The sequence below is a fragment of the Haematobia irritans genome, chromosome 4 (assembly GCF_050003625.1).
Source record: "Haematobia irritans isolate KBUSLIRL chromosome 4, ASM5000362v1, whole genome shotgun sequence".
Classification (NCBI taxonomy): domain Eukaryota; kingdom Metazoa; phylum Arthropoda; class Insecta; order Diptera; family Muscidae; genus Haematobia; species Haematobia irritans.
Window position 1 is genome coordinate 113352508 of NC_134400.1, and position 17821 is coordinate 113370328.

The 17821-nt window shown below is 32.2% G+C and overlaps 1 protein-coding gene across 1 annotated transcript in view; it reads right to left on the minus strand.

Annotated features, from left to right (window-relative positions):
- Positions 1–17821, minus strand: part of LOC142235719 (uncharacterized) — a 40149-nt gene that overhangs the window by 17237 nt on the left and 5091 nt on the right. The window contains exons 3-4 of the mRNA XM_075306979.1: positions 16793–17640; positions 16454–16559 (exon numbers count right to left, since the gene is read on the minus strand). Coding sequence (XP_075163094.1) covers positions 16454–16559; positions 16793–17640 — 954 coding nt within the window. The remainder of the gene's footprint in view (positions 1–16453; positions 16560–16792; positions 17641–17821) is intronic.

Sequence of the window (17821 nt, forward strand, 5' to 3'; positions counted from 1 at the left end):
TTCATATAAAAATTTAAATTTTTTTAGGTTTTGGGTGGATTTTTCAATTTTTTGAGGGTGGTCACGAATTAAAGTCCTTTTCGCTCTAGGACGCATATTTAAGGAGATATGGGCAAAAGAAGTTTTTCATATAAAAATTTCAATTTTTTTAGGTTTTGGGTGGATTTTTTAATTTTTTGAGGGTGGTCACGAATTAAAGTCCTTTACGCTCTAGGGCGCATATTTAAGGAGATATGGGCAAAAGAAGTTTTTCATATAAAAATTTCAATTTTTTTAGGTTTTGGGTGGATTTTTCAATTTTTTGGGGGTGGTCACGAATTAAAGTCCTTTTCGCTCTAGGACGCATATTTAAGGAGATATGGACAAAAGAATTTTTTCATATAAAAATTTCAATTTTTTAGGTTTTGGGTGGATTTTTCAATTTTTTGAGGGTGGTCACGAATTAAAGTCCTTTTCGCTCTAGGACGCTTAGTTTAGGAGATATGGGCAAAAGAAGTTTTTCATATAAAAATTTAATTTTTTTTAGGTTTTGGGTGGATTTTTCAAGTTTTTGGGGGTGGTCACGAATTAAAGTCCTTTTCGCTCTAGGACGCTTAGTTTAGGAGATAAGGGCAAAAGAAGTTTTTCATATAAAAATTTCAATTTTTTTAAGTTTTGGGTAGATTTTTCAATTTTTTGAGGGTGGTCACGAATTAAAGTCCTTTACGCTCTAGGACGCATATTTAAGGATATATGGGCAAACGAAGTTTTTCATATAAAAATTTAAATTTTTTTAGGTTTTGGGTGGATTTTTCAATTTTTTGGGGGGTGGTCACGAATTAAAGTCCTTTTCGCTCTAGGGCACATATTTAAGGAGATATGGGCAAAAGAAGTTTTTCATATAAAAATTTCAATTTTTTTAGGTTTTGGGTGGATTTTTCAATTTTTTTGGGGGTGGTCACGAATTAAAGTCCTTTTCGCTCTAGGACGCTTAGTTTAGGAGATATGGGCAAAAGAAGTTTTTCATATAAAAATTTAAATTTTTTTAGGTTTTGGGTGGATTTTTCAATTTTTTGGGGGTGGTCAAGAATTAAAGTCCTTTTCGCTCTAGGACGCTTAGTTTAGGAGATATGGGCAAAAGAAGTTTTTCATATAAAAATTTCAATTTTTCTAGGTTTTGGGTGGATTTTTCAATTTTTTGAGGGTGGTCACGAATTAAAGTCCTTTTCGCTCTAGGACGCATATTTAAGGAGATATTGGCAAAAGAAGTTTTTCATATAAAAATTTAATTTTTTTTAGGTTTTGGGTGGATTTTTCAATTTTTTGAGGGTGGTCATGAATTAAATTCGTTTTCGCTCTAGGACTCTTAGTTTAGGAGATATGGGCAAAACAAGTTTTTCATATAAAAATTTCAATTTTTTTAGGTTTTGGGTGGATTTTTCAATTTTTTGAGGGTGGTCACGAATTAAAGTCCTTTTCGCTCTAGGAAGCTTAGTTTTGGAGATATGGGCAAAAGAAGTTTTTCATATAAAAATTTAATTTTTTTAGGTTTTGGGTGGATTTTTCAATTTTTTGAGGGTGGTCATGAATTAAATTCGTTTTCGCTCTAGGACTCTTAGTTTAGGAGATATGGGCAAAACAAGTTTTTCATATAAAAATTTCAATTTTTTTAGGTTTTGGGTGGATTTTTCAATTTTTTGAGGGTGGTCACGAATTAAAGTCCTTTTCGCTCTAGGACGCATATTTAAGGAGATATGGACAAAAGAAGTTTTTCATATAAAAATTTAAATTTTTTAGGTTTTAGGTGGATTTTTCAATTTTTTGAGGTTGGTCACGAATTAAAGTCCTTTACGCTCTAGGACGCATATTTAAGGAGATATGGGCAAAAGAAGTTTTTCATATAAAAATTTCAATTTTTTTAGGTTTTGGGTGGATTTTTAAATTTTTTGGGGGGTGGTCACGAATTAAAGTCCTTTTCGCTCTAGGACGCTTAGTTTAGAAGATATGGGCAAAAGAAGTTTTTCATATAAAAATTTAAATTTTTTTAGGTTTTGGGTGGATTTTTCAATTTTTTGGGGGTGGTCAAGAATTAAAGTCCTTTTCGCTCTAGGACGCATATTTAAGGAGATATTGGCAGAAGAAGTTTTTCATATAAAAATTTAAATTTTTTTAGGTTTTGGGTGGATTTTTCAATTTTTTGAGGGTGGTCACGAATTAAAGTCCTTTTCGCGCTAGGACGCTTAGTTTAGGAGATATGGGCAAAAGAATTTTTTCATATAAAAATTTCAATTTTTTTAGGTTTTGGGTGGATTTTTCAATTTTTTGAGGGTGGTCACGAATTAAAGTCCTTTTCGCTCTAGGACGCTTAGTTTAGGAGATATGGGCAAAAGAAGTTTTTCATATAAAAATTTCAATTTTTTTAGGTTTTGGGTGGATTTTTCAATTTTTTGAGGGTGGTCACGAATTAAAGTCCTTTTCGCTCTAGGACGCGTATATAAGGAGATATGGGCAAAAGAAGTTTTTCATATAAAAATTTAAATTTTTTTAGGTTTTGGGTGGATATTTCAATTTTTTTGGGGGTGGTCACGAATTAAAGTCCTTTTCGCTCTAGGACGCTTAGTTTAGGAGATATGGGCAAAAGAAGTTTTTCATATAAAAATTTCAATTTTTTTAGGTTTTGGGTGGATTTTTCAATTTTTTGAGGGTGGTCACGAATTAAAGTCCTTTTCGCTCTAGGACGTATATTTAAGGAGATATGGGCAAAAGAAGTTTTTCATATAAAAATTTAAATTTTTTTAGGTTTTGGGTGGATTTTTCAATTTTTTGAGGGTGGTCACGAATTAAAGTCCTTTTCGCTCTAGGACGCATATTTAAGGAGATATGGGCAAAAGAAGTTTTTCATATAAAAATTTCAATTTTTTTAGGTTTTGGGTGGATTTTTTAATTTTTTGAGGGTGGTCACGAATTAAAGTCCTTTACGCTCTAGGGCGCATATTTAAGGAGATATGGGCAAAAGAAGTTTTTCATATAAAAATTTCAATTTTTTTAGGTTTTGGGTGGATTTTTCAATTTTTTGGGGGTGGTCACGAATTAAAGTCCTTTTCGCTCTAGGACGCATATTTAAGGAGATATGGACAAAAGAATTTTTTCATATAAAAATTTCAATTTTTTAGGTTTTGGGTGGATTTTTCAATTTTTTGAGGGTGGTCACGAATTAAAGTCCTTTTCGCTCTAGGACGCTTAGTTTAGGAGATATGGGCAAAAGAAGTTTTTCATATAAAAATTTAATTTTTTTTAGGTTTTGGGTGGATTTTTCAAGTTTTTGGGGGTGGTCACGAATTAAAGTCCTTTTCGCTCTAGGACGCTTAGTTTAGGAGATAAGGGCAAAAGAAGTTTTTCATATAAAAATTTCAATTTTTTTAAGTTTTGGGTAGATTTTTCAATTTTTTGAGGGTGGTCACGAATTAAAGTCCTTTACGCTCTAGGACGCATATTTAAGGATATATGGGCAAACGAAGTTTTTCATATAAAAATTTAAATTTTTTTAGGTTTTGGGTGGATTTTTCAATTTTTTGGGGGGTGGTCACGAATTAAAGTCCTTTTCGCTCTAGGGCACATATTTAAGGAGATATGGGCAAAAGAAGTTTTTCATATAAAAATTTCAATTTTTTTAGGTTTTGGGTGGATTTTTCAATTTTTTTGGGGGTGGTCACGAATTAAAGTCCTTTTCGCTCTAGGACGCTTAGTTTAGGAGATATGGGCAAAAGAAGTTTTTCATATAAAAATTTAAATTTTTTTAGGTTTTGGGTGGATTTTTCAATTTTTTGGGGGTGGTCAAGAATTAAAGTCCTTTTCGCTCTAGGACGCTTAGTTTAGGAGATATGGGCAAAAGAAGTTTTTCATATAAAAATTTCAATTTTTCTAGGTTTTGGGTGGATTTTTCAATTTTTTGAGGGTGGTCACGAATTAAAGTCCTTTTCGCTCTAGGACGCATATTTAAGGAGATATTGGCAAAAGAAGTTTTTCATATAAAAATTTAATTTTTTTTAGGTTTTGGGTGGATTTTTCAATTTTTTGAGGGTGGTCATGAATTAAAGTCCTTTTCGCTCTAGGACGCTTAGTTTAGGAGATATGGGCAAAAGAAGTTTTTCATATAAAAATTTAAATTTTTTTAGGTTTTGGGTGGATTTTTCAATTTTTTGAGGGTGGTCATGAATTAAAGTCCTTTTCGCTCTAGGACGCTTAGTTTAGAAGATATGGGCAAAAGAAGTTTTTCATATAAAAATTTAAATTTTTTTAGGTTTTGGGTGGATTTTTCAATTTTTTGGGGGTGGTCAAGAATTAAAGTCCTTTTCGCTCTAGGACGCTTAGTTTAGGAGATATGGGCAAAAGAAGTTTTTCATATAAAAATTTCAATTTTTCTAGGTTTTGGGTGGATTTTTCAATTTTTTGAGGGTGGTCACGAATTAAAGTCCTTTTCGCTCTAGGACGCATATTTAAGGAGATATTGGCAAAAGAAGTTTTTCATATAAAAATTTAAATTTTTTTAGGTTTTGGGTGGATTTTTCAATTTTTTGAGGGTGGTCACGAATTAAAGTCCTTTTCGCGCTAGGACGCTTAGTTTAGGAGATATGGGCAAAAGAATTTTTTCATATAAAAATTTCAATTTTTTTAGGTTTTGGGTGGATTTTTCAATTTTTTGAGGGTGGTCACGAATTAAAGTCCTTTTCGCTCTAGGACGCTTAGTTTAGGAGATATGGGCAAAAGAAGTTTTTCATATAAAAATTTCAATTTTTTTAGGTTTTGGGTGGATTTTTCAATTTTTTGGGGGTGGTCACGAATTAAAGTCCTTTTCGCTCTAGGACGCGTATATAAGGAGATATGGGCAAAAGAAGTTTTTCATATAAAAATTTAAATTTTTTTAGGTTTTGGGTGGATTTTTCAATTTTTTGAGGGTGGTCACGAATTAAAGTCCTTTTCGCTCTAGGACGCATATTTAAGGAGATATGGGCAAAAGAAGTTTTTCATATAAAAATTTCAATTTTTTTAGGTTTTGGGTGGATTTTTTAATTTTTTGAGGGTGGTCACGAATTAAAGTCCTTTACGCTCTAGGGCGCATATTTAAGGAGATATGGGCAAAAGAAGTTTTTCATATAAAAATTTCAATTTTTTTAGGTTTTGGGTGGATTTTTCAATTTTTTGGGGGTGGTCACGAATTAAAGTCCTTTTCGCTCTAGGACGCATATTTAAGGAGATATGGACAAAAGAATTTTTTCATATAAAAATTTCAATTTTTTAGGTTTTGGGTGGATTTTTCAATTTTTTGAGGGTGGTCACGAATTAAAGTCCTTTTCGCTCTAGGACGCTTAGTTTAGGAGATATGGGCAAAAGAAGTTTTTCATATAAAAATTTAATTTTTTTTAGGTTTTGGGTGGATTTTTCAAGTTTTTGGGGGTGGTCACGAATTAAAGTCCTTTTCGCTCTAGGACGCTTAGTTTAGGAGATAAGGGCAAAAGAAGTTTTTCATATAAAAATTTCAATTTTTTTAAGTTTTGGGTAGATTTTTCAATTTTTTGAGGGTGGTCACGAATTAAAGTCCTTTACGCTCTAGGACGCATATTTAAGGATATATGGGCAAACGAAGTTTTTCATATAAAAATTTAAATTTTTTTAGGTTTTGGGTGGATTTTTCAATTTTTTGGGGGGTGGTCACGAATTAAAGTCCTTTTCGCTCTAGGGCACATATTTAAGGAGATATGGGCAAAAGAAGTTTTTCATATAAAAATTTCAATTTTTTTAGGTTTTGGGTGGATTTTTCAATTTTTTTGGGGGTGGTCACGAATTAAAGTCCTTTTCGCTCTAGGACGCTTAGTTTAGGAGATATGGGCAAAAGAAGTTTTTCATATAAAAATTTAAATTTTTTTAGGTTTTGGGTGGATTTTTCAATTTTTTGGGGGTGGTCAAGAATTAAAGTCCTTTTCGCTCTAGGACGCTTAGTTTAGGAGATATGGGCAAAAGAAGTTTTTCATATAAAAATTTCAATTTTTCTAGGTTTTGGGTGGATTTTTCAATTTTTTGAGGGTGGTCACGAATTAAAGTCCTTTTCGCTCTAGGACGCATATTTAAGGAGATATTGGCAAAAGAAGTTTTTCATATAAAAATTTAATTTTTTTTAGGTTTTGGGTGGATTTTTCAATTTTTTGAGGGTGGTCATGAATTAAAGTCCTTTTCGCTCTAGGACGCTTAGTTTAGGAGATATGGGCAAAAGAAGTTTTTCATATAAAAATTTAAATTTTTTTAGGTTTTGGGTGGATTTTTCAATTTTTTGAGGGTGGTCATGAATTAAAGTCCTTTTCGCTCTAGGACGCTTAGTTTAGAAGATATGGGCAAAAGAAGTTTTTCATATAAAAATTTAAATTTTTTTAGGTTTTGGGTGGATTTTTCAATTTTTTGGGGGTGGTCAAGAATTAAAGTCCTTTTCGCTCTAGGACGCTTAGTTTAGGAGATATGGGCAAAAGAAGTTTTTCATATAAAAATTTCAATTTTTCTAGGTTTTGGGTGGATTTTTCAATTTTTTGAGGGTGGTCACGAATTAAAGTCCTTTTCGCTCTAGGACGCATATTTAAGGAGATATTGGCAAAAGAAGTTTTTCATATAAAAATTTAAATTTTTTTAGGTTTTGGGTGGATTTTTCAATTTTTTGAGGGTGGTCACGAATTAAAGTCCTTTTCGCGCTAGGACGCTTAGTTTAGGAGATATGGGCAAAAGAATTTTTTCATATAAAAATTTCAATTTTTTTAGGTTTTGGGTGGATTTTTCAATTTTTTGAGGGTGGTCACGAATTAAAGTCCTTTTCGCTCTAGGACGCTTAGTTTAGGAGATATGGGCAAAAGAAGTTTTTCATATAAAAATTTCAATTTTTTTAGGTTTTGGGTGGATTTTTCAATTTTTTGGGGGTGGTCACGAATTAAAGTCCTTTTCGCTCTAGGACGCGTATATAAGGAGATATGGGCAAAAGAAGTTTTTCATATAAAAATTTAAATTTTTTTAGGTTTTGGGTGGATTTTTCAATTTTTTGGGGGTGGTCACGAATTAAAGTCCTTTTCGCTCTAGGACGCGTATATAAGGAGATATGGGCAAAAGAAGTTTTTCATATAAAAATTTAAATTTTTTTAGGTTTTGGGTGGATTTTTCAATTTTTTGGGGGTGGTCACGAATTAAAGTCCTTTTCGCTCTAGGACGCTTAGTTTCATATAAAAATTTAAATTTTTTTAGGTTTTGGGTGGATTTTTAAATTTGTTGGGGGTGGTCACGAATTAAAGTCCTTTTCGCTCTAGGAAGCTTAGTTTTGGAGATATGGGCAAAAGAAGTTTTTCATATAAAAATTTAATTTTTTTAGGTTTTGGGTGGATTTTTCAATTTTTTGAGGGTGGTCATGAATTAAATTCGTTTTCGCTCTAGGACTCTTAGTTTAGGAGATATGGGCAAAACAAGTTTTTCATATAAAAATTTCAATTTTTTTAGGTTTTGGGTGGATTTTTCAATTTTTTGAGGGTGGTCACGAATTAAAGTCCTTTTCGCTCTAGGACGCATATTTAAGGAGATATGGACAAAAGAAGTTTTTCATATAAAAATTTAAATTTTTTAGGTTTTAGGTGGATTTTTCAATTTTTTGAGGTTGGTCACGAATTAAAGTCCTTTACGCTCTAGGACGCATATTTAAGGAGATATGGGCAAAAGAAGTTTTTCATATAAAAATTTCAATTTTTTTAGGTTTTGGGTGGATTTTTCAATTTTTTGAGGGTGGTCACGAATTAGAGTCCTTTTCGCGCTAGGACGCTTAGTTTAGGAGATATGGGCAAAAGAATTTTTTCATATAAAAATTTCAATTTTTTTAGGTTTTGGGTGGATTTTTCAATTTTTTGAGGGTGGTCACGAATTAAAGTCCTTTTCGCTCTAGGACGCTTAGTTTAGGAGATATGGGCAAAAGGAGTTTTTCATATAAAAATTTCAATTTTTTTAGGTTTTGGGTGGATTTTTCAATTTTTTGAGGGTGGTCACGAATTAAAGTCCTTTTCGCTCTAGGACGCGTATATAAGGAGATATGGGCAAAAGAAGTTTTTCATATAAAAATTTAAATTTTTTTAGGTTTTGGGTGGATTTTTCAATTTTTTGGGGGTGGTCACGAATTAAAGTCCTTTTCGCTCTAGGACGCTTAGTTTAGGAGATATGGGCAAAAGAAGTTTTTCATATAAAAATTTCAATTTTTTTAGGTTTTGGGTGGATTTTTCAATTTTTTGAGGGTGGTCACGAATTAAAGTCCTTTTCGCTCTAGGACGTATATTTAAGGAGATATGGGCAAAAGAAGTTTTTCATATAAAAATTTAAATTTTTTTAGGTTTTGGGTGGATTTTTCAATTTTTTGAGGGTGGTCACGAATTAAAGTCCTTTTCGCTCTAGGACGCATATTTAAGGAGATATGGGCAAAAGAAGTTTTTCATATAAAAATTTCAATTTTTTTAGGTTTTGGGTGGATTTTTTAATTTTTTGAGGGTGGTCACGAATTAAAGTCCTTTACGCTCTAGGGCGCATATTTAAGGAGATATGGGCAAAAGAAGTTTTTCATATAAAAATTTCAATTTTTTTAGGTTTTGGGTGGATTTTTCAATTTTTTGGGGGTGGTCACGAATTAAAGTCCTTTTCGCTCTAGGACGCATATTTAAGGAGATATGGACAAAAGAAGTTTTTCATATAAAAATTTCAATTTTTTAGGTTTTAGGTGGATTTTTCAATTTTTTGAGGGTGTTCACGAATTAAAGTCCTTTTCGCTCTAGGGCGCATATTTAAGGAGATATGGGCAAAAGAAGTTTTTCATATAAAAATTTCAATTTTTTTAGGTTTTGGGTGGATTTTTCAATTTTTTGAGGGTGGTCATGAATTAAAGTCCTTTTCGCTCTAGGACGCGTAGTTTAGGAGATATGGGCAAAAGAAGTTTTTCATATAAAAATTTCAATTTTTTTAGGTTTTGGGTGGATTTTTCAATTTTTTGAGGGTGGTCACGAATTAAAGTCCTTTTCGCTCTAGGACGCTTAGTTTAGGAGATATGGGCAAAAGAAGTTTTTCATATAAAAATTTAATTTTTTTTAGGTTTTGGATGGATTTTTCAAGTTTTTGGGGGTGGTCACGAATTAAAGTCCTTTTCGCTCTAGGACGCTTAGTTTAGGAGATAAGGGCAAAAGAAGTTTTTCATATAAAAATTTCAATTTTTTTAAGTTTTGGGTAGATTTTTCAATTTTTTGAGGGTGGTCACGAATTAAAGTCCTTTTCGCTCTAGGACGCATATTTAAGGATATATGGGCAAAAGAAGTTTTTCATATAAAAATTTAAATTTTTTTAGGTTTTGGGTGGATTTTTCAATTTTTTGGGGGGTGGTCACGAATTAAAGTCCTTTTCGCTCTAGGGCACATATTTAAGGAGATATGGGCAAAAGAAGTTTTTCATATAAAAATTTCAATTTTTTTAGGTTTTGGGTGGATTTTTCAATTTTTTTGGGGGTGGTCACGAATTAAAGTCCTTTTCGCTCTAGGACGCTTAGTTTAGGAGATATGGGCAAAAGAAGTTTTTCATATAAAAATTTAAATTTTTTTAGGTTTTGGGTGGATTTTTCAATTTTTTGGGGGTGGTCAAGAATTAAAGTCCTTTTCGCTCTAGGACGCTTAGTTTAGGAGATATGGGCAAAAGAAGTTTTTCATATAAAAATTTCAATTTTTCTAGGTTTTGGGTGGATTTTTCAATTTTTTGAGGGTGGTCACGAATTAAAGTCCTTTTCGCTCTAGGACGCATATTTAAGGAGATATTGGCAAAAGAAGTTTTTCATATAAAAATTTAATTTTTTTTAGGTTTTGGGTGAATTTTTCAATTTTTTGAGGGTGGTCATGAATTAAAGTCCTTTTCGCTCTAGGACGCTTAGTTTAGGAGATATGGGCAAAAGAAGTTTTTCATATAAAAATTTAAATTTTTTTAGGTTTTGGGTGGATTTTTCAATTTTTTGAGGGTGGTCATGAATTAAAGTCCTTTTCGCTCTAGGACGCTTAGTTTAGGAGATATGGGCAAAAGAAGTTTTTCATATAAAAATTTAAATTTTTTTAGGTTTTGGGTGGATTTTTCAATTTTTTGAGGGTGGTCATGAATTAAAGTCCTTTTCGCTCTAGGACGCTTAGTTTAGGAGATATGGGCAAAGAAGTTTTTTATATAAAAATTTAATTTTTTTTAGGTTTTGGGTGGATTTTACAATTTTTTGAGGGTGGTCATGAATTAAAGTCCTTTTCGCTCTAGGACGCTTAGTTTAGGAGATATGGGCAAAAGAAGTTTTTCATATAAAAATTTCAATTTTTTTAAGTTTTGGGTGGATTTTTCAATTTTTTGAGGGTGGTCACGAATTAAAGTCCTTTTCGCTCTAGGACGCTTAGTTTAGGAGATAAGGGCAAAAGAAGTTTTTCATATAAAAATTTCAATTTTTTTAAGTTTTGGGCGGATTTTTCATATAAAAATTTCAATTTTTTTTAGGTTTTGGGTGGATTTTTCAATTTTTTGGGGGGTGGTCACGAATTAAAGTCCTTTTCGCTCTAGGGCACATATTTAAGGAGATATGGGTCAAGAAGAAGTTTTTCATATAAAAATTTCAATTTTTTTAGGTTTTGGGTGGATTTTTCAATTTTTTTGGAGGTGGTCACGAATTAAAGTCCTTTTCGCTCTAGGACGCTTAGTTTAGGAGATATGGGCAAAAGAAGTTTTTCATATAAAAATTTAAATTTTTTTAGGGTTTGGGTGGATTTTTCAATTTTTTGGGGGTGGTCAAGAATTAAAGTCCTTTTCGCTCTAGGACGCTTAGTTTAGGAGATATGGGCAAAAGAAGTTTTTCATATAAAAATTTAAATTTTTTTAGGTTTTGGGTGGATTTTTCAATTTTTTGAGGGTGGTCACGAATTAAAGTCCTTTTCGCTCTAGGACGCATATTTAAGGAGATATGGGCAAAAGAAGTTTTTCATATAAAAATTTCAATTTTTTTAGGTTTTGGGTGGATTTTTCAATTTGTTGGGGGTGGTCACGAATTAAAGTCCTTTTCGCTCTAGGACGCTTAGTTTAGGAGATAAGGGCAAAAGAAGTTTTTCATATAAAAATTTCAATTTTTTTAAGTTTTGGGCGGATTTTTCATATAAAAATTTAATTTTTTTTAGGTTTTGGGTGGATTTTTCAATTTTTTGAGGGTGGTCATGAATTAAAGTCCTTTTCGCTCTAGGACGCTTAGTTTAGAAGATATGGGCAAAGAAGTTTTTTTATATAAAAATTTAATTTTTTTTAGGTTTTGGGTGGATTTTTCAATTTTTTGAGGGTGGTCATGAATTAAAGTCCTTTTCGCTCTAGGACGCTTAGTTTAGGAGATATGGGCAAAAGAAGTTTTTCATATAAAAATTTCAATTTTTTTAGGTTTTGGGTGGATTTTTCAATTTTTTGAGGGTGGTCACGAATTAAAGTCCTTTTCGCTCTAGGACGTATATTTAAGGAGATATGGGCAAAAGAAGTTTTTCATATAAAAATTTAAATTTTTTTAGGTTTTGGGTGGATTTTTCAATTTTTTGAGGGTGGTCACGAATTAAAGTCCTTTTCGCTCTAGGACGCATATTTAAGGAGATATGGGCAAAATAAGTTTTTCATATAAAAATTTTAATTTTTTTTGGTTTTGGGTGGATTTTTTAATTTTTTGAGGGTGGTCACGAATTAAAGTCCTTTTCGCTCTAGGGCGCATATTTAAGGAGATATGGGCAAAAGAAGTTTTTCATATAAAAATTTCAATTTTTTTGGTTTTGGGTGGATTTTTCAATTTTTTGAGGGTGGTCACGAATTAAAGTCCTTTTCGCTCTAGGACGCATATTTAAGGAGATATGGACAAAAGAAGTTTTTCATATAAAAATTTAAATTTTTTTAGGTTTTAGGTGGATTTTTCAATTTTTTGAGGGTGGTCACGAATTAAAGTCCTTTTCGCTCTAGGGCGCATATTTAAGGAGATATGGGCAAAAGAAGTTTTTCATATAAAAATTTCAATTTTTTTAGGTTTTGGGTGGATTTTTCAATTTTTTGAGGGTGGTCATGAATTAAAGTCCTTTTCGCTCTAGGACGCTTAGTTTAGGAGATATGGGCAAAAGAAGTTTTTCATATAAAAATTTCAATTTTTTTAGGTTTTGGGTGGATTTTTCAATTTTTTGGGGGTGGTCACGAATTAAAGTCCTTTTCGCTCTAGGACGCTTAGTTTAGGAGATATGGGCAAAAGAAGTTTTTCATATAAAAATTTAAATTTTTTTAGGTTTTGGGTGGATTTTTCAATTTTTTGAGGGTGGTCACGAATTAAAGTCCTTTTCGCTCTAGGACGCATATTTAAGGAGATATGGGCAAAAGAAGTTTTTCATATAAAAATTTCAATTTTTTTAGGTTTTGGGTGGATTTTTCAATTTTTTGAGGGTGGTCACGAATTAAAGTCCTTTTCGCTCTAGGACGCTTCGTTTAGGAGATATGGGCAAAAGAAGTTTTTCATATAAAAATTTCAATTTTTTTAGGTTTTGGGTGGATTTTTCAATTTTTTGGGGGTGGTCACGAATTAAAGTCCTTTTCGCTCTAGGACGCTTAGTTTAGGAGATATGGGCAAAAGAAGTTTTTCATATAAAAATTTAAATTTTTTTAGGTTTTGGGTGGATTTTTCAATTTTTTGAGGGTGGTCACGAATTAAAGTCCTTTTCGCTCTAGGACGCATATTTAAGGAGATATGGGCAAAAGAAGTTTTTCATATAAAAATTTCAATTTTTTTAGGTTTTGGGTGGATTTTTCAATTTTTTGAGGGTGGTCACGAATTAAAGTCCTTTTCGCTCTAGGACGCTTAGTTTAGGAGATATGGGCAAAAGAAGTTTTTCATATAAAAATTTAATTTTTTTTAGGTTTTGGGTGGATTTTTCAATTTTTTGGGGGTGGTCACGAATTAAAGTCCTTTTCGCTCTAGGACGCTTAGTTTAGGAGATAAGGGCAAAAGAAGTTTTTCATATAAAAATTTAATTTTTTTTAGGTTTTGGGTGGATTTTTCAATTTTTTGAGGGTGGTCATGAATTAAAGTCCTTTTCGCTCTAGGACGCTTAGTTTAGGAGATATGGGCAAAGAAGTTTTTTATATAAAAATTTAAATTTTTTTAGGTTTTGGGTGGATTTTTCAATTTTTTGAGGGTGGTCATGAATTAAAGTCCTTTTCGCTCTAGGACGCTTAGTTTAGGAGATATGGGCAAAAGAAGTTTTTCATATAAAAATTTCAATTTTTTTAGGTTTTGGGTGGATTTTTAAATTTTTTGAGGGTGGTCACGAATTAAAGTCCTTTTCGCTCTAGGACGCATATTTAAGGAGATATGGGCAAAATAAGTTTTTCATATAAAAATTTCAATTTTTTTAGGTTTTGGGTGGATTTTTCAATTTTTTGAGGGTGGTCACGAATTAAAGTCCTTTTCGCTCTAGGACGCATATTTAAGGAGATATGGGCAAAAGAAGTTTTTCATATAAAAATTTCAATTTTTTTAGGTTTTGGGTGGATTTTTCAATTTTTTGAGGGTGGTCACGAATTAAAGTCCTTTTCGCTCTAGGACGCTTAGTTTAGGAGATATGGGAAAAAGAAGTTTTTCATATAAAAATTTAATTTTTTTTAGGTTTTGGGTGGATTTTTCAATTTTTTGGGGGTGGTCACGAATTAAAGTCCTTTTCGCTCTAGGACGCTTAGTTTAGGAGATAAGGGCAAAAGAAGTTTTTCATATAAAAATTTAATTTTTTTTAGGTTTTGGGTGGATTTTTCAATTTTTTGAGGGTGGTCATGAATTAAAGTCCTTTTCGCTCTAGGACGCTTAGTTTAGGAGATATGGGCAAAGAAGTTTTTCATATAAAAATTTAAATTTTTTTAGGTTTTGGGTGGATTTTTCAATTTTTTGAGGGTGGTCATGAATTAAAGTCCTTTTCGCTCTAGGACGCTTAGTTTAGGAGATATGGGCAAAATAAGTTTTTCATATAAAAATTTCAATTTTTTTAGGTTTTGGGTGGATTTTTCAATTTTTTGAGGGTGGTCACGAATTAAAGTCCTTTTCGCTCTAGGACGCATATTTAAGGAGATATGGGCAAAAGAAGTTTTTCATATAAAAATTTCAATTTTTTTAGGTTTTGGGTGGATTTTTCAATTTTTGAGGGTGGTCACGAATTAAAGTCCTTTTCGCTCTAGGACGCTTAGTTTAGGAGATATGGGCAAAAGAAGTTTTTCATATAAAAATTTAATTTTTTTTAGGTTTTGGGTGGATTTTTCAATTTTTTGGGGGTGGTCACGAATTAAAGTCCTTTTCGCTCTAGGACGCTTAGTTTAGGAGATAAGGGCAAAAGAAGTTTTTCATATAAAAATTTAATTTTTTTTAGGTTTTGGGTGGATTTTTCAATTTTTTGAGGGTGGTCATGAATTAAAGTCCTTTTCGCTCTAGGACGCTTAGTTTAGGAGATATGGGCAAAGAAGTTTTTTATATAAAAATTTAAATTTTTTTAGGTTTTGGGTGGATTTTTCAATTTTTTGAGGGTGGTCATGAATTAAAGTCCTTTTCGCTCTAGGACGCTTAGTTTAGGAGATATGGGCAAAAGAAGTTTTTCATATAAAAATTTCAATTTTTTTAGGTTTTGGGTGGATTTTTAAATTTTTTGAGGGTGGTCACGAATTAAAGTCCTTTTCGCTCTAGGACGCATATTTAAGGAGATATGGGCAAAATAAGTTTTTCATATAAAAATTTCAATTTTTTTAGGTTTTGGGTGGATTTTTCAATTTTTTGAGGGTGGTCACGAATTAAAGTCCTTTTCGCTCTAGGACGCATATTTAAGGAGATATGGGCAAAAGAAGTTTTTCATATAAAAATTTCAATTTTTTTAGGTTTTGGGTGGATTTTTCAATTTTTTGAGGGTGGTCACGAATTAAAGTCCTTTTCGCTCTAGGACGCTTAGTTTAGGAGATATGGGAAAAAGAAGTTTTTCATATAAAAATTTAATTTTTTTTAGGTTTTGGGTGGATTTTTCAATTTTTTGGGGGTGGTCACGAATTAAAGTCCTTTTCGCTCTAGGACGCTTAGTTTAGGAGATCAGGGCAAAAGAAGTTTTTCATATAAAAATTTAATTTTTTTTAGGTTTTGGGTGGATTTTTCAATTTTTTGAGGGTGGTCATGAATTAAAGTCCTTTTCGCTCTAGGACGCTTAGTTTAGGAGATATGGGCAAAGAAGTTTTTTATATAAAAATTTAAATTTTTTTAGGTTTTGGGTGGATTTTTCAATTTTTTGAGGGTGGTCATGAATTAAAGTCCTTTTCGCTCTAGGACGCTTAGTTTAGGAGATATGGGCAAAATAAGTTTTTCATATAAAAATTTCAATTTTTTTAGGTTTTGGGTGGATTTTTCAATTTTTTGAGGGTGGTCACGAATTAAAGTCCTTTTCGCTCTAGGACGCATATTTAAGGAGATATGGGCAAAAGAAGTTTTTCATATAAAAATTTCAATTTTTTTAGGTTTTGGGTGGATTTTTCAATTTTTTGGGGGTGGTCACGAATTAAAGTCCTTTTTTCTCTAGGGCACATATTTAAGGAGATATGGGCAAAAGAATTTTTTCATATAAAAATTTAAATTTTTTTAGGTTTTGGGTGGATTTTTCAATTTTTTGGGGGTGGTCATGAATTAAAGTCCTTTTCGCTCTAGGACGCTTAGTTTAGGAGATATGGGCAAAAGAAGTTTTTCATATAAAAATTTAAATTTTTTTAGGTTTTGGGTGGATTTTTCAATTTTTTGAGGGTGGTCATGAATTAAAGTCCTTTTCGCTCTAGGACGCTTAGTTTAGGAGATATGGGCAAAGAAGTTTTTTATATAAAAATTTAAATTTTTTTAGGTTTTGGGTGGATTTTTCAATTTTTTGAGGGTGGTCATGAATTAAAGTCCTTTTCGCTCTAGGACGCTTAGTTTAGGAGATATGGGCAAAAGAAGTTTTTCATATAAAAATTTAAATTTTTTTAGGTTTTGGGTGGATTTTTCAATTTTTTGAGGGTGGTCAGGAATTAAAGTCCTTTTCGCTCTAGGACGCTTAGTTTAGGAGATATGGGCAAAAGAAGTGTTTCATATAAAAATTTCAATTTTTTTAGGTTTTGGGTGGATTTTTCAATTTTTTGAGGGTGGTGTACAAATCCGTGAGAGATTTCTGAAATTGTGGACTGTATTATTGTTGACTCACAGTTTGTAAAAGCAAATTTCCCAAATATGAAAAGAAAAAAAACGAAAAAAAGGAAGCAAAGGTTTTGGTTTTAAAATTGAGTTCACATTTAGTTTCCTTCTCCTTTTCTGCCTCTTACCACTTCGATTTACAATGCTGAAGTAAGTGATGGTTACATGACAGAAAAATTGGAAAGCAATTGTAATGGATATTCAGCAACAAATAATTGCAACAATAAATATAAACTCAAACATGTAAGCATTTTATCCGTTTGAGCGAAAGCTTTTCAACATAGAGTGGGTAAAGAATTCAATTCTGATTAATAATAGAAATTCATATTAATTTTAAGTACTTTATAAATTCATTGTATGATTCAAATTAGGTATAGAACATAAATTCTCTGTATATGTAATAGTATCAACTAAAACTAGGTATTTGTTAAACACAGTTGAACATGCCGCACCCTCTTGCGATATCGCAACCTTAATAATATCGGGCGCCTGAAATAACCCAACCAAAAACTGTGCTTTGGGCGATTGGCATTTGGCTACCTGTTTGAATTAACCCGGCTTTTAGAATCTTCGGCATTTCATCATTTCCTATCATAATATCAATATTAACGGGATGGTAGAAATGTGGGTCTGCCAAATCTGGTAAGTGACTATAGGTATCTTCCAAAATTTTGTCTTTGACTTTTTCAGGCAGTGTTGTGTTAAGTTTCTCACGTACCACTGCATGAATTTGTACTTTGAATGCTTTATCGTGAAATGACTGGAGGTTTATGGTACAAAATTCGTCACTACCTCTCTTTGTTGTTTGGAGTTGATGTCTCACAATAAACGATCTTAAAATGGCAGATTCCGTAGTACCAGAGTTAAGAATTAAACGTGTCTTATTCGTACCAGATTTAGTAATGGCTCTGGCTAGAGCCGTTGGTAAAAAAACATGTTTTCTGGATTTCCCTCCGAGGCGGTCTTGTATGTTTGATTTTGATTCTCGTACTGAATGTTTCGTTAAGAATACTCTATTTCGCTTCGGTTGTGCTTTGGAAGTCGACATATTGGTATCGTTTAAGGATGCACGTGATGTGGATTTACTAGTATCAGATGTGTTTTTCCGTCTCTCCGTCTTTGGTTTTATAAATCCCCTCGGGCGGTCAACGTGCAATTTGGTATGGTGGTTGCGATTGCAAACTGCACAAGTATATCGGGAACGACACCATTCTCTCGTATGGGACGCACAAAGACAGTTGAAACAATATCCATTTTCCTTGGCCACATTTACTCTCTCCAATACCGTCAGTTTGTTAAATTGCCGACAGAATCGCAAGTGATGTTTTTCGTGACAAATTTTGCATTTTTGGCTGTATAAATGGTATAAGTTAAGATTATTATGCAAGATAGGGATTTAGTGTGAGTTATTTATTATTTGGCAAGATACATAATTTTATAAGAGGGCGAGTAAGTGTACCATCTTGAGTTCGTATATCAGCTACTCGAACCTTGGAATCGGTTCCTGTATATACTTTAACTACCCGCCCCAGC